General features: G+C 37.0%; 1 protein-coding gene across 9 annotated transcripts in view; it reads right to left on the bottom strand.

Annotated features, from left to right (window-relative positions):
- The window catches only part of CEP57L1 (centrosomal protein 57 like 1), a 70,606-nt gene that overhangs the window by 27,215 nt on the left and 26,787 nt on the right, over nt 1–16,604 (bottom strand). Inside the window, exon 2 of one of the 9 annotated variants that reach the window (XM_063707168.1) lies at nt 5,757–5,857. The exons of the other annotated variants lie outside the window; for them this stretch is intronic. Within the exon in view, the coding sequence (XP_063563238.1) occupies nt 5,757–5,780 (24 nt within the window). The 5' untranslated portion in view covers nt 5,781–5,857. The remainder of the gene's footprint in view (nt 1–5,756; nt 5,858–16,604) is intronic. 9 annotated transcript variants of the gene reach the window in all.

Raw genomic sequence — 16,604 nt, 5'->3', positions numbered from 1 at the left:
AATAAAGATAAAAATGGTATCTTTTTTGTTTTATTTTTATTATTATACTTAAAGTTTTAGGGTACATGTGCACAACATGCAGGTTTGTTACATATGTATACATGTGCCATGTTCGTGGGCTGCACCCATTAACTCGTCATTTACATTAGGTTTATCTCCTAATGCTATCCCTCCCCTCTTCCCCCACCCTACAACAGGCCCCTGTGTGTGATGTTCCCCTTCCTGTGTCCAAGTGTTCTCATTGTTCAATTCCCACCTATGAGTGAGAACATGCGGTGTTTGGTTTTTTGTCCTTGCGATAGTTTGCTGAGAATGATGGTTTCCAGCTTCATCCATGTCCCTACAAAGGACATGAACTCATCCTTTTTTATGGCTGCATAGTATTCCATGGTGTATATGTGCCACATTTTTTTAATCCAGTCTATCACTGTTGGATATTTGGCTTGGTTCCAAGTCTTTGCTATTGTGAATAGTGCGCAATAAACATATGTGTGCATGTCTCCTTGTAGCAGAATGATTTATAATCCTTTGGGTATATACCCAGTAATGGGATGGCTGGGTCAAATGGTATTTCTAGTTCTAGATCCCTGAGGAATTGCCACACTGACTTCCACAATGGTTGAACTAGTTTACAGTCCCACCAACAGTGTAAAAGTGTTTCTATTTCTCCACATCCTCTCCAGCACCTGTTGTTTCCTGACTTTTTAATGATTGCCATTCTAACTGGTGTGAGATGGTATCTCATTGTGGTTTTGATTTGCATTTCTCTGATGGCCAGTGATGATGAGCATTTTTTCATGTGTCTGTTGGCTGCATAAATGTCTCCTTTTGAGAAGTGTCTGTTCATATCCTTTGCCCACTTGTTGATGGGGCTGTTTGTTTTTTTCTCGTAAATTTGTTTGAATTCTTTGTAGATTCTTGATATTAGCCCTTTGTCAGATGAGTAGATTGCAAAAATTTCCTCCCATTCTGTAGGTTGCCTGTTCACTCTGATGGTAGTTTCTTTTGCTGGGCAGAAGCTCTTTAGTTTAATTAGATCCCATTTGTCAATTTTGGCTTTTGTTGCCATTGTTTTTGGTGTTTTTGACATGAAGTCCTTGCCCATGCCTATGTCCTGAATGGTATTGCCTAGGTTTTCTTCTAGGGTTTTTATGGTTTTAGGTCTAACATTTAAGTCTTTAATCCATCTTGAATTAATTTTTGTATAAGGTGTAAGGAAGGGATCCAGTTTCAGCTTTCTACATATGGCTAGCCAGTTTTCCCAGCACCATTTATTAAATAGGGAATCCTTTCCCCATTTCTTGTTTTTGTCAGGTTTGTCAAAGATCAGATAGTTGTAGATGTGTGGCATTATTTCTGAGGGCTCTGTTCTGTTCCATTGGTCTATATCTCTGTTTTGGTACCAGTACCATGCTGTTTTGGTTACTGTAGCCTTGTAGCATAGTTTGAAGTCAGGTAGCATGATGCCTCCAGCTTTGTTCTTTTGGCTTAGTATTGACTTGGCGATGCGGGCTCTTTTTTGGTTCCATATGAACTTTAAAGTAGTTTTTTCCACTTCTGTGAAGAAAGTCATTGGTAGCTTGATGGGGATGGCATTGATAAATGACCTTGGGCAGTATGGCCATTTTCGCGATATTGATTCTTCCTACCATGAGCATGGAATGTTCTTCCATTTGTTTGTATCCTCTTTAATTCCGTTAAGCAGTGGTTTGTAGTCCTCCTTGAAGAGGTCCTTCACATCCCTTGTAAGTTGGATTCCTAGGTATTTTATTCTCTTTGAAGCAATTGTGAATAGGAGTTCACTCATGATTTGGCTCTCTGTTTATCTGTTATCGGTGTATAAGAATGCTTGTGATTTTTGCACATTGATTTTGTATCCTGAGACTTTGCTGAAGTTGCTTATCAGCTTAAGGAGATTTTGGGCTGAGACGATGGGGTTGTCTAGATATACAATCATATCACCTGCAAACAGGGACAATTTGATTTCCTCTTTTCCTAAATGAATACCCTTTATTTCCTTCTCCTGCCTGATTGCCCTGGCCAGAACTTCCAATACTATGTTGAATAGGAGTGGTGACAGAGGGCATCCCTGTCTTGTGCCAGTTTTCAAAGGGCATGCTTCCAGTTTTTGCCCATTCAGTATGATATTGGCTGTGGGTCTGTCATAAATAGCTCTTATTATTTTAAGATACGTCCCATCAATACCTAATTTATTGAGAGTTTTTAGCATGAAGGGCTGTTGAATTTCGTCAAAGGCCTTTTCTGCATCTATTGAGATAACCATGTGGTTTTTGTCTTTGGTTCTGTTTATATGCTGGATTACATTTATTGATTTGTGTATGTTGAACCAGCCTTGCATCCCAGGGATGAAGCCCACTTGATCGTGGTGGATAAGCTTTTTGATGTGTTGCTGGATTCGGTTTGCCAGTATTATATTGAGGATTTCTGCATCGATGTTCATCAGGGATATTGGTCTAAAATTCTCTTTTTTTGTTTTGTCTCTGCCAGGTTTTGGTAGCAGGATGATGCTGGCCTCATAAAAGGAGTTAGGGAGGATTCCCTGTTTTTCTATTGATTGGAATAGTTTCAGAAGAAATGGTACCAGCTCCTCCTTGTACCTCTGGTAGAATTCGGCTGTGAATCCATCTGGTCCTGGACTTGTTTTGGTTGGTAAGCTATTAATTATTGCCTCAATTTCAGAGCCTGCTATTGGTCTATTCAGAGATTCAACTTCTTCCTGGTTTGGTCTTGGGAGGGTGTATGTGTCGAGAAATTTGTCCATTTCTTCTAGATTTTCTAGTTTATTTGCGTAGAGGTGTTTATAGTATTCTCTGATGGTAGTTTGTATTTCTGTGGGATTGGTGGTGATATCCCCTTTATCATTTTTTATTGTGTCTATTTGATTCTTCTCTCTTTTCTTCATTAGTCTTGCTAGCGGTCTAGCAATTTTGTTGATCTTTTCAAAACACCAGCTCCTGGATTCACAGATTTTTTGAAGGGTTTTTTTGTGTCTCTGTCTCCTTCAGTTCTGCTCTGATCTTAAATAACTAAGATCAGAAAAATGGTATCTTAACACAGGGGTCCCCAACCCCTGGTCTGTGGAATAGTATCCATTCTTGGACTGTTAGGAACCAGGGTGCCCAGCAGGAGGTGAGTGAAGGTGAGCGAGCATTACCTCCTGAGCTCCGCTTCCTGTCAGATCAGGGCTGCATTAGATTTTCATAGGAGCGCAAACCCTATTGTGAACTGCGCATATCAGGGATCTAGGCTGCATGCTCCTTATGAGAATCGAACTAATGTCTCATGATCTGGAATGATCTGGGGTGAAACTGTTTCATCCCCAAACCATCCCCTTACCCCTGCCGCATCTGTGGAAAAACTGTCTTCCATAAAACCGGTCCCTGCTGCCTTAACATATAAGATTGCTCTAACGATTAAATGAGACAACATAAGTAAGGTACTCAGAAATATGTCGGATACATAGTAAAAGTTGATACATGTTAGCAATTATTATATTTAAGGGATAAAGGAGAAGAACAATTCAAAGATAATTCTCAGATGATCTAACTTGGCTACTGGGTAGATATTAATTTAATTAATTTACCAGGGACTAGTACTCAAAATATCTGAAGAACTACAAATCAGAAAGAAAACACAAAACCCAATAGAAAAAATAAGCATAAGGGACACTTCAAAATGAGGAAACATAAGTGGCTTATAAATATAGGAAAAGATGCTCAACCTCAGTAGTAGTCAGGGAAATGCAACTTAAAACCACAAACTAGCATTTCATATCTAACAGGCAAAATTTAAAACCGACAATATAAAATTTTAGAAATGATGTAGAACTATGAGAACATAAGTAAGTGTTGGCACATAAACTGGTACCAATTTTAAAACAATTTAGTATTATGGAATAAAATTAAATATGTATTTCTTTACATACACATATATACATACAGATAGATATTACAATCTAGCGAATAAGTTTTAGAGAAACTTTTACATATAATCACCAGGAAATACATTATTAAGAATATTTGTAGCAGCACTATTTGTGATAGCAAAAACTAGAAACAGCCGAAATGGATAAACAGATAAACTGTGGTATATTTACACAATGTCCTAACAAAGACAATGAATAACCTGTGGTAAGGATTTCAATAAGGATGAATCTTAGAAAACTGTTGGGTGAAAAATGCAAGTTACTGAAGAAGAGTATTATACAATTTTTTGTTACTGTTGCTGCTGTTTGTGTTTTTCAGAGATGGGGGTCTCACTATATTGCCCAGGCTGGTCTTATCCATACATTTAGAGTTCTAATTTTAAACACATTTCTTAGATCTTTAACTGTAGGAATTCTTCAAAGTCAATGTTTAAAGCACTTTTCTTCAGAGAAAATTTCTATTTTTTCTGCTAGGATCCTGAGGCACCCCAAACCAAAAGCATCATTAAACTAAACCTTTAGATTATTATTTTTGCAAGGCGAATTTCAACTTCAAACCCACATGAGCATCGGATTGTGATAAGGATTTCTCAAGAAAGATTCTTTTTGTGTACTCCAATCAAAACCAAGGATGAGCTAGGCAGTGTCATTCTAAAGAGCAGGTTATTTTCCTTAAATTATCCACAGGGGATGATTCACACCTTGGGGGTCTCAGCTTTATGTTGCAGTGTCCAAACTTATAACTCACAATGCCTAGGCTCAGACTTCCTCTGTCCCATGCAAACAGGACTACTTCTTTAAAGCCCAGGTTCTGAGCCATAAGGCATCAGAAGGCAACTTTAGAGGTAAAGAGGTTCTGTGGCTCACTTATCTCCACAGAATTGGGCCTTCTCATTATTTACAGCCTTGTATTTTCACCTTACTTTGCTGTCAACTCAAGCATACTTAAAAAAAATTTTTTTAAGTATTTTATCCAGCATTTAAAAATGTGTTCTTTTACCAGAAGTTTCTCTGAACATCTAGTCTGCCATATTGCTTGAAACAAAATACTGTAGTAGCTTTAGACATACTTTAGAGATACTAACTGCTTCAGACAAACCAGTTTTAGTTGCACACACAGAATGATACTTAGGCTTCAAAAAAGGAAAAGGAGTTTATATCTTTCCATTCCAGCTACAATTCTCAAAAGTATTCCCTACTATAAAGTTTGTTCTTCTTCAATTACAGTAAAATGAATATTATCTGGTTAGTTATTAACTAGAGAGTTTACTAGCAGGATTCAGATAATAGAACAAACAGTAAACAATCTATAGGCTGAGAATAAGAAAAAGTATCAGAACCTAATTCAGGTCTTAGGCACTATATATTCAACATTAAAAATATGCAATGACTTTATAGGAATACTATAGTAACCATCAAATTCCAGAAATTTAGAAGCAGTTTAAGTATTATTACACTTCAATGACATTCATGTATAATGTATTAACAGTAGCAGCAAATCTTACATTTAATATACTGATCTTTCGACATTCGAATTGATCTACCTAATGTAATTTATAATTAACTTAAAAAACATTCCTTGATAGATATGAAAAATCATCATTTTGTAACCATCACAATAAAGGCTGATATAGGCAAGAAGCATCAATAGCTGCTAAATCCGGGGGATACAGTTTAATGAGGAGCAGGATATTTGCATGGTCCTAAAGTGTATTTCCCATAGAGTGCTTATAAGATGCAAGGAAAAACTAGTAACTTTATAGTAGAAAGACAAACAACACTCTGATAGGATGATTAAAATTAACATCACCTGTGAGAGGTAGAAGGCCATCATGTGCCTCTGGATATGAAACCTGGAGAAGGACGCAACATCACCTATGCAGTATTCTGGCCAGAAAGCATAACCTGAATCTCAACATGAGAAACACCACATAAACAACAAATGAAAAGTGCTCTATTTTTCTTTAAAAAAAAAAAAAACAAAACAAAACCAGCAGAGAGGGGGTTGTTTTCTTAAAAAATGTCAATTTCAAAAAAAAAAAAAAAAAGACAATCACACTTCTGTATATGTATGCAGAAGAACTGAAAGCAGGGTCTCAAAGAGGTATTTGTATACCTATGTTCGTAGCAGCACAATTCACCATAACCAAAAGGCAGAAGGAAACCAAATGCCCATTGATAGGTAAACAAAATGTGATATATACAAGCAATGGAATATTAATCAGCCTTAAAAAGGAAGGAAACTCTGACAGAGGCTTCAATTTTGATGAACCTTGAAGATATGATGCTAAGTGAAATAAACCAATCACAGAAAAGACAAACATATGATGTTTGTCTTATATAAGTTTGTCATATATGTGTTTTCACTTATATGAAGTATCTAAAGTAGTCGAACTTACAGAAACAAGGTAGAATGGTGGTTGCTGGGGGGGAGTGAAATGAGTTACAGAGTTTCAGTTTTGCCAGATGAAAAAGTTTTAGAGATTGGTTGCATAACAATGCGTAGTAGGGGAGACAAATACGATAAAAACAATCTTTGATTCGATGGGCTTGGTTCCATAACAAAAGCATATGCAGAAAGCCATGGGAACACAAAGGAGAGATTAACACTCTTTGATTGATGTGGCAGAATATAATCTGAATATAATCAAAATATAATCAGAAATAATCTGAAATTACGAACACTTTTGAAAGAGAAGTTTAGGTTAATATGGCAGAGTGAACATATATACTTACTTTTGCTCCCACTTGGAAACTCACTAAAATAATATTAAAACAATTTTTAAAGAAATTTTAAATTTTAAATTAAAAAAAAAATTTAAAGAAAGATATAAACCTGCGAAGAGAAAGATAAGTAGAGGTGACAACAACAAAACTTTGGAAAATGGAAAACAGATGTATGAGTAGTAACAGGCTTAGCTAATGCAAAAAGGCAGACTCCTAACCCAAGTAAGAAATGTGACTTTTTAAATTTTACCCAATAGGATCCTCGAATGGCTCAGGAATTAGCCACACCTCTGTAAGCAGTAGGTAAGATTGAGCTGGAAACTAGAGAACAGGTTGAAAGTTTAATGTAGAAGTAAATTATATGCCCAAATACCCTCTGTCTTTCCATGCAGCCAGAAGAGTACTCTACCTTCATCTGGGAAGATCAGAATTTTGTTTTGTTTCTTTCTGAGGAAGAAATTACAGAATATCTCTGGACTGGGGGACACTCAACACAATTGAGGGAGGGCACCAGACTGGAAGCTGGAAGACTGATCAGTTCCCAGAATGTCGGCAGTCTATATTATTATATCCAAGTGAAGAAGTGAGGATCCGTTTTCTAGGAAATATGAATAGCTTAAGTTAATAAAGATACTAAAGGCGATAAAATGAATTGATTGGATAGATTTGGAGTTTCAAATTAGTTTTTTTGGTTTTTGTTTAGAGACGGAGTCTCTCTCTGTCGCCCAGGCTGGAGTGCAGTGGTGCGATCTCAGCTTACTGCAACCTCTGCCTCCCAGGTTCAAGCGATTCTGCTGCCTCAGCCTCCCGAGTAGCTGGGATTACAGGTGCCCGCCACCATGCCTGGCTAATTTTTTGTATTTTTAGTAGAGACAGAGTTTCAACATGTTGGCCAGGCTGGTCTCGAACTCCTGACCTCAGGTGATCCCCTGCCTCGGCCTCCCAAAGTGCTGGGATTATAGGCATGAGCCACTGTGCCCGGCCTTCAGTTAGTTTTTCAGTGCTCCACTCTTACATATAAGCTATCTAACCAAGGCTTACCAGACCTTAGGAGAGACAGACACCAAAGCAAACAAACAATAAGAGGTTTAGCAGGAACACGAAAACTGGAAATATACCATTAGTGAAGATAGAATGTATAATCATTGAGAACAATGATAGATCCTAGTGAATTTGTTTGGAGTACAGTGAATAAATGTTGGCAGTAAAAAATAGGCTAAAAATGCATAAGGGCCATGCCACAAAGGATTTTGTATATCACATCAAGGAGTTTATAATTTATTTGATTAGACCATAGGGAGGTAATTAAGGACATAAAAGGGAATAACATGACCAGGTTTGCATTTTGACAAGTTCATTCAGACGGCTTTAAGGTGAACAGACAAAAGGAGGAAGAAATTATAGGCAGATGGACAAATTAAGAGGTTACCAAAATAATTCAAACAAGAAAAATATAGGTCTAAAATAGGACTGGAGTAGATGAGATAAATATGAAAGATGCTGAGAAGATATAATCAAAAGAACCTAGGAATCTGCTACAAATATGTAATAGGAAAGAGGAAAGACTCAGAAATACTCCTCAAAATTTTTGGTTGGGCAAATGGGTAGATAGTGGTGAATTAATGGAAATATGGAATAATATAAAAGGGGCTACAAGTCTTAGGGAAATAATGAATTCTGTTTTAGACATGTCAAATTTGAGGTGCTTACAGACACAGAACTGCCCAGCAAGCAGACTGAAATATGAATCTGGAGGTTAGGTGAGCATTTAGGCTAGATCTAGAGATAGAGATTTGGTTATCAATTAGATCACCCAAGGACAGTATAAAGAACAGCAATTTTCAGTGTGTGCATTGTGTGCATGACAAAAGAGGTAGCTGAGACTCACTGCCTTTGTCCACTAGGGAACCATTGTTAGTCCTCCTCAGATGTGTTGAGACAAAATTTTATAAAAGGTTAAGAATCACAGGTTCGGCCGGCCGCAGTGGCTCATGCCTGTAATCCCAGCACTTTGGGAGGCCGACGCGGGCGGATCACGAGGTCAGCAGATTGAGACCATCCTGGCCAACATGGTGAAACCTCGTCTCTACTAAAAATTAAAAAAAAAAAAAAAAAATAGCCAGGCGTGGTGGCACATGCCTGTAATCCCAGCTACTCGGGAGGCTGAGGCAGGAGAATCGCTTGAACCCAGGAGGCGGGGGTTGCAGCAAGCCGAGATTGCGCCACTGCACTCCAGCCTAGGTGACAGAGGAGACTCGGTCTCCAAAAAAACAAAACAAAACAAACAAAAAAAGATTAAGTATCACAGATTTGGGAGACAAGTGAAGGAAAAAAAAAACTCTCAAAGGAGATTTAAAAAAAGGAATGATAAGAGAAGTGGGGAAAAAGCAGGAGAAAGTGGTAACAAAGGAGTAGAAGTGAGAACAAGTATTTACTATTTATGTCTAATACACTATGCCTCCCTGAAATATAAAGAACACAGGACATGGCTTCTGCTATCTGACTGAATTTGCAATTACACTGTTGAAAAAAGACTCACACAAGACGATGAGATGGAGAAAAAAGAAAAGGGAAGGGGGTGAGTCAACAGTATATCAAGTAAAATTGGTTTATTTCATAACTACTAATAAATTTTTACTGAGCAGCCTCCAAACTCATTAAATAGTCTGAATATAAGAAATACATTATTACATGAGTAGAACAGTCAGTTTTTGGGTTTTTTTGTTTTGTTTTGTTTGAGACGGAGTTTTGCTCTGTCACCAGGCTGGAGTGCAGTGGCGCGATCTCGGCTCACTGCAACCTCCATCTCCCGGGTTCAAGCGATTCTCTTGCCCCAGCCTCCCAAGTAACTGAGACTACAGGCGTGCGCCACCATGCCCAGCTAATTTTTGTATTTTTAGTAGAGACGGGGTTTCACCATGTTGGCCAGGATGGTCTTGATCTCTTGACCTTGTGATCCGTCCGCCTCGGCATCCCAAAGTGCTGGGATTACAGGCGTGAGGCACCGTGCCTGGCCAACAGCCAATTTTTTAAGAGTACAAAGTAATGCCAATCTTTTACAAATATTTTATAAATTATAATACAGCATCTAATTGTTCATGTGCACAGTTAATTCAACTCAATACATGCAATAAGAGCTATCTAATTTTCAAATAAACTCAAGTGCTGAATTTAAAATAAACAGGCTTATGAACATACTAATAATTAGATTTCTCCTTATTGAATGTGTATCCACTTAGTTTAGAACATATAATGTCTAAGGTCACTTAAATGATTAGACTCCCCATCATCTTTACCAAGATTTAGTTTATCTTGACTATTCAGTTCATGAGAAAATGTTCCTGATTTAACATAAAGTAAATGAGGAACAATATAAAACTGTATAATTATAGCCTATTTTTTAAAAGGACAAAGATAGATGCAAATAACAGATTAAAGTAATTAAATGTTAATAGATGGACAACAGATTTTCATGTTCTTACTTCTACCTTCTAAAACGTTGTCCACAATGAAACATTTTACTTTTATAATGAGAAACAGAAATCTAATAAAATATTTTCTCAATTAGACTTCCAAAGAGGTAGAAAGCAGCTGGAGATTTAGAGTATCAATTATTTATATGAATATCTGTTGGAAGCACTTACATATTTTCATTTGTAAGGGTCTCATGTCTCTTATCTCAACATAAACTCAGAAAGGGCAATTATGTTTATTTTTTCTGTAAGTCTCCACAATCCAAATTCCTACGCTCTGCAAAGGGGCATACATGTCTTCAGGGCCTAATCCAAAAAATATTTGTAAAAATAAATCCTCTGAAACTAATTTGTTAGGTCAACAACTTTTTCCTACCTCCCTATGCTAATGTTTGTTATGGTTGAACCCAGCAAATCAGTAAATACTGTCCTAACTTAAAAAAATACACACACATATTGTGCTTTAATATGTACTTTTACATACAGGTTTTAATTTAAAATCATTTTATTTAAGTAAAGCATAATTCTTAGGATTTGAAAATATTACTGGTAATATTTCTTCAAAAAATTCTAAGTTAAAAAATAAGTGATTTTGAAAGGGTTTCAACATTCTTATAATGTTTATTGTATTTATAAGGATAAAAGTATACTATACTTATTTTTGTTGAACTTTAAACATCTCTATCCACCCGTCTATCAATCAATCAATCAATCAATCAGTCAAGACAGGTTCTCACCGTGTTGCCTAGACTAGCTTCAAACTCCTAGGCTCATGCGATCCTCCCACCTCAGCCTCCCGAGTAGCAGCAGGTGTGTGCCACCACACCCTTTTCTCTTTAGAATGGTTGATGGTAAACTTAGTAAAGACAGACAGAGTTCAGAAACTGGGTAAAAAAAAAAAAAAATATATATATATATATATATATATATATATATATATATATATATAAAACATTTAAAAACTAATGGCACTCAGATTAGTTGCTACAAATCCACTTTCTAGGCCTTTACATTTTTTTTTTCCACAGGTTGAGCAGACTTAATAGTCAGAATTAATTGCGGGACTTCACTGATTAGTCAGGCTGCCTAAGGAGGAATGAGCTATTGGACAATGATAAATAGCTAAAGCTTGCCTAGTTCAGTACCAAAATTTATTTCGACTAGTTTTAAAAGATTCCTAAAGTGTTTAAACTGCTTTCCTTCCTTTTAGACAGAGTATATTCAACACAATTTAACCTTTAGGATGACTTAAGGATAGCATCATAGCATTTTAATTATGCACAATGATACTTAGGGACCCAGTGTGATACTTGTATTGTTTACCCCTTCACTGGAAAGTTCCAGACCATCCTAGACTCTGTTTTCTGTCTTTTCATCTCTTGCTACCTCTTCCCTTGCTGTCTACCTATCTGTTTCTAGCAGAACACTCCTTTCTAATTGGTTTCCCAACCTATAGCAAATAAGAAACAACAAAGCAATCAAGTTTCATTCATTAAACATTCAGAGATGAAAAATACAACCCCAGGCAGTCCCTGAAACATCCACAACTTAATTATGCTACATAGGATGCTATGGAAATCCAGAGGAGAAGCATCTGACCCAGAGTCTGGGCATTTTAATGATGACTTCCTGGAGGCGCTAGTTCTTAACTGAGACATGAAGGATGAATACTTGGTACTGAACTAGTAGTATTCTGAACTAGGCAAACTTTAGCATTTCACAAGCAAAAGAAAGTGAGAGAATGGGTAGAAGAAAAGATCCAGTTCACAGACAGAAGAAATAGCATGGTAATAATAAAAATAATGATATCTCACATTTATTAAAAACTTCTGTGAATTAACTTACTAAATCCATGTACCAATGCTTTAAGGACAATTATTCCTATTTTACAGATGAGGAAACTGTGGCACAGAAAAAACTGTTTCATCCAAGGTCCATACCTAGTTAAGTGGCAAAGTCAAGATTTGGCAGTCTGGCTCTAAAGTTCACATTCTAAATCACCACACTATATTGCTTATCTATGCAAAATTATGAAAGCAAGAGAGAATCCAGTGTTTTGAGCAATCTACTCTGAGTGATTTACTAAAGCTGGAAAGTCGTATAGTGCCTAAATATTGCAGAAGATGAAGCAGAAACCAGATCTGAGGAGCCTCGTATGCCAGGTACAGGTGTTTAGATTTTATCCTGTAGGTAGTAAAAGCCATCCAGCAGAGGAGTAGCAAGATCACATTGCCTTTAATAAAGACTTTTATGAAGTAAGCATGACAGAAACAACCAAACGCTCAAAGTACAGGTAGGAGGCTATTCCAGAGCTCTATGTGAGAGATGATAAAGCAATAGAAGCGGTTCTTTTTTTTTTGAGACAGAGTCTCACTCTGTTGCCTGGGCTGGGCTGGAGTGCAATGGTGCGATCTTGGTTCACTGCAACCTCCACCTTCTGGGTTCAAGCAATTCTTCTGCCTTCAAGCAATTCTTCTGCCTTAGCTTCCCAAGTAGCAGGGATTACAGGTGCACGCCACCATGCCTGGCTAATTTTTGTATTTTTTTAATAAAGACGGGGTTTCGCCATGTTGGCCAGGCTAGTCTCGAACTCCTGTCATCAGGTGATCTGCCCGCCTTGGCCTCCCAAAGTACTGAGATTACAGGTGTGAACCACCGTGCCTGGCCAGAAGTGGATCTATTTAGGTATTTCCTGCTGCTAATCCTACGGAAAGGAAGAGAAAAACTAGAGAAAATTAGGATGTCAAATTCATAGAACTTATGACCAGAACAAGGAAAACTCGTGATAGGGAAAAATGAAATAAAGTTGTAACCAAGGTAGAAAACAGATTTTGAAAGCAGTGGAGGTGGTATAAAACATTATTTTAGACATAATTGAGGTGCTTGTGAAATAACATTTTTTAAAAAACAGCTAACATTTATATTGAGCTTGCTACATGTGAGGCACTGGTCAAAGAAGCTTACATGCATTGATTGAGCCACTGAATCATGAAGGCAACACTATGAGGTATCAACTTCTTTTTACATAAGGCATCTGAGAAGTTAACTTGCCCAGGGTCATGCAGCTATTAAGGGGCTGAGCCGGGATTTGAACCCAGGTATCCTAGTTCGGAGTGTATTCTGTCTTTAATAGAGACATGCCAATTTTATAGATGAGTTTGACATTCAAGAATTGTTTAAAGATAAGGATTTGGCCCCAGCTAGCTCAGTCGGTAGATAATAATAATAATAATAATGAAAACAAAGATAAGGGTTTCGAAGTCATCAATATACATAGATGGCAGCTGAAGCCATGAGTATTCAGTTAGATTTAGAGTATGCAGTCTAAGAATGGTCCTTCAATCACTTAGGTAAGAATACCCTGAGGATTTTTATTTTTAATAAACATGCAGATTCCTAGGCCTCACCAAGGTCCATGGAAACAGAAATTCTAGGGATATGGCCCATAAATACATCATTTTGATAATTATCCAACTGATTCTTATAAATTAAAGTTTGAAGATCACTGAAGGAATGAGCAAAGAAATGTGTAACAATGACATTGAGTTTATTAGAAGTGTGTCTACAATAAGAGTAAGCAAATTCTGAAGAAGGATGGTAGTAGGGGCCTGGGTAAGTGTCTGATGAGTCTTTTTTTTTCTTTTGAGACAAAATCTCACCCTGTTGCCCAGGCTGGAGTGCAATGGCACAATCTTGGCTCACTGCAACCTATACACCTCCCCGGTTGGGTTCAAGTGATTCTCTTGCCTCAGCCTCCAGAGTAACTGAGGTTACAGGTGTGCACCACCATGCCCGGCTAATTTTTTGTATCTTTAGTAGAGACGGGGTTTCACTATGTTGGCCTGGCTGGTCTCGAACCCCTGACCTCGTGATCCTCCCACCTCGGCCTCCCAAAGTACTGGGATTACAGCCATGAGCCACCACACCTGGCCCTCTGATGAGTCTTTGATCAAATCTAAGCCACAATAAATTATAAGATGTATTATTCTTTCATGTACCACCACCACCAAAACAACAAAATACCCCAAATAAGAGCCTCCCATGTAAAGCTAGAACAACAAAAGGGGTACAAATGCAATATAAACAAATGAAAAATAAACCCAGCATTCAGAATGAGACAGCAAGGAAACCTGAAAGTCTCCATCTGTACACAAGATAGAAGCAATTTTATCTAAAAGCCAGTATTCACCTAGCTTTGCAGTCTGAATTCATATAACCAGTGGGGTCAAAACCAAAACACAGCAAAACCAACAAAGACAAAACAAAACAAAAAAATCTTTCAGGCAGAGAATTTAACTTAAAGTAGTCTCAGATTGGTAGTAGTGCAAATAACTGGCAGAGCGAAATGCAAATCCTTTCTGAGGTAATCTGACTTCAATTGAGGCCAATAATAATTACAAAACATTTCCTTATCTTAGACATTTTTTAATTTCTAAAATTTCTAAAATATGTGTCTTAAAGCCACTGAAATACAGTAGATAGAATGCATACCAAGCTATATTCTGAATGCTCAGAATCTTTGGCAGTGGGGTTATTTTTGGGTTCTCAAATGTACTTTATAATTTCATATAGGTGTTGATTTGTTTTCAAAATAACTATAAAACAAAGACACTATTAAAAATTATAAAATTGTTTCCCTTTCCATCACATTTAACCATATTTATAATTCCTCTAAATATAAAAAGTCTCATCCATTTTAAAACAAGAACCCCAAAGAGTGAGATCAGACCACTAATACCTGTACCCTAGAGTCTATGTAAATGCTTCCACACTCTGGGATTTTGATAATGAAATTGGAAAATTCATCACAGGCCCTGGTAACTGTCCAGACATAACAAGACAAACAGCAAACTTTGTTCCTGCCAAAGATGATGATTTACAGTCCTAGTCTGACATTTGGTATTCCCTCTTTTGCTTACAGGCCAAACACTAACTTAATATTTTCATTACATCCAGAGTATCCTGGCTCTTTTTAAGAAAAATTAATCCCTTCTCAACAATGCCACAGTGAAAAAAAAATTATTTAAGAACTTCTGTAATTTTCCAGAAAAGCAGTCTTTTCTTAATTCAAACATACATTTCCTATCTATTCCAAGAGTAGTACAACACTTCACAAATTACACACCATAGTTGCTCTGGGGTCTTTTAAAACTGCAAATTTCATTGTACAGCAAGCACATCATCCAAATGAGTTGCTAGATGACTAAAATTGCTTTAGAATGAAAATAAACACCAACTGATCACTGTGGGGAGTTTCATAATCCAAAAGTGTGACTTACAAATAAACCAGTTATACAAACAACCACTGCTAACTTCCCCGTTTTTAGTGGGTGAAGGTCCTCAAGAGTCCTTCTCACAACACAGTCCTGTCTAGAGCAAATGATATAAAAATTCTAATCTGACTCTCATCCTTGCCACACCCCACTAGAGCACCTCTTTCACTCAGGAAAACTATCCTACCCCCAGAGCAAACGTTTGCCTATGAGTGAGTGACTGAGTGTGTGTGTGTGTGTGTGTGTGTGTGTGTGTCTAAGTATAGGAATTTTCTAAGACTGCAGAAAGTGAAGTAACAGTTTCCACATCCCTATCTATAATTGAAAATTCACTTTCCCATAGAAACAAGGGAATAATGGTTTCATAGTGACACTACGTTTCTAACCATTTTATAACAATATTGTTTCTATGTGGAACTGTGTAAAATCCACTGAATATGAAAGTCAACCTACTTAGTAATTCTTGGGATGATATGTTAGTATAATTTGTGTGCTATAAATATTTAATTTAAAACATTTTAAGAGTAGCCCATAATCCCATTACACAGAACCCCCGTTAACACGTTTTTTAATATCCACAGGTAACAAAACTTAAACAGCACAGAAAGTCACAAAATGAAAGTAAAATTTTTCTAATCCTGGATTGCTGATTCCCAACTACACCCACTACCTTCCCCTCCCTGAAGATAATCATCTTCAACAGTTCTTGAGAACAGAAAGAAAACAATTATTTATAGACCTAAGCACTTTTCTTTTGAGACTTTCCTATCATACGCGTCAATTGGCAGGCAATGCAGAAAAAGGTTCATCAGATTCTAGAATATGGCAATCTTGTCCCTCTAGAAATGTTACCTTCATATGAATTTTTGTTTGTATAATGCATTTTCATGTTTTCATGTACCTGTAATCTAGATTATTTGATAATGAAGTATAGCATAGTGGTTAAGAGGTAGGTTCTGCAGCAAAACTCCTTGGGGATAAATCCTGTGTGATCTGCAGTAGGTTTCTTAAACGTTCCTCCTATCTATAAAATGGGAATAATATGACTATCTGTTTAAGACAATTATATGTAATGAATCAACATGAAGTACTAGAATAGAGCTTAGTGCACAGTAAGCACTCAACACATGTTGCCTATTATTGATATCCAGAAATCTTTATATTTTGGATATTTCATCCAAATTT

Source organism: Gorilla gorilla, chromosome 5, assembly GCF_029281585.2.
Source record: "Gorilla gorilla gorilla isolate KB3781 chromosome 5, NHGRI_mGorGor1-v2.1_pri, whole genome shotgun sequence".
NCBI lineage: Eukaryota > Metazoa > Chordata > Mammalia > Primates > Hominidae > Gorilla > Gorilla gorilla.
The sequence above is the reverse complement of the archived record's forward strand: the minus strand, read 5'-3'. Positions and strand labels throughout refer to the sequence as shown.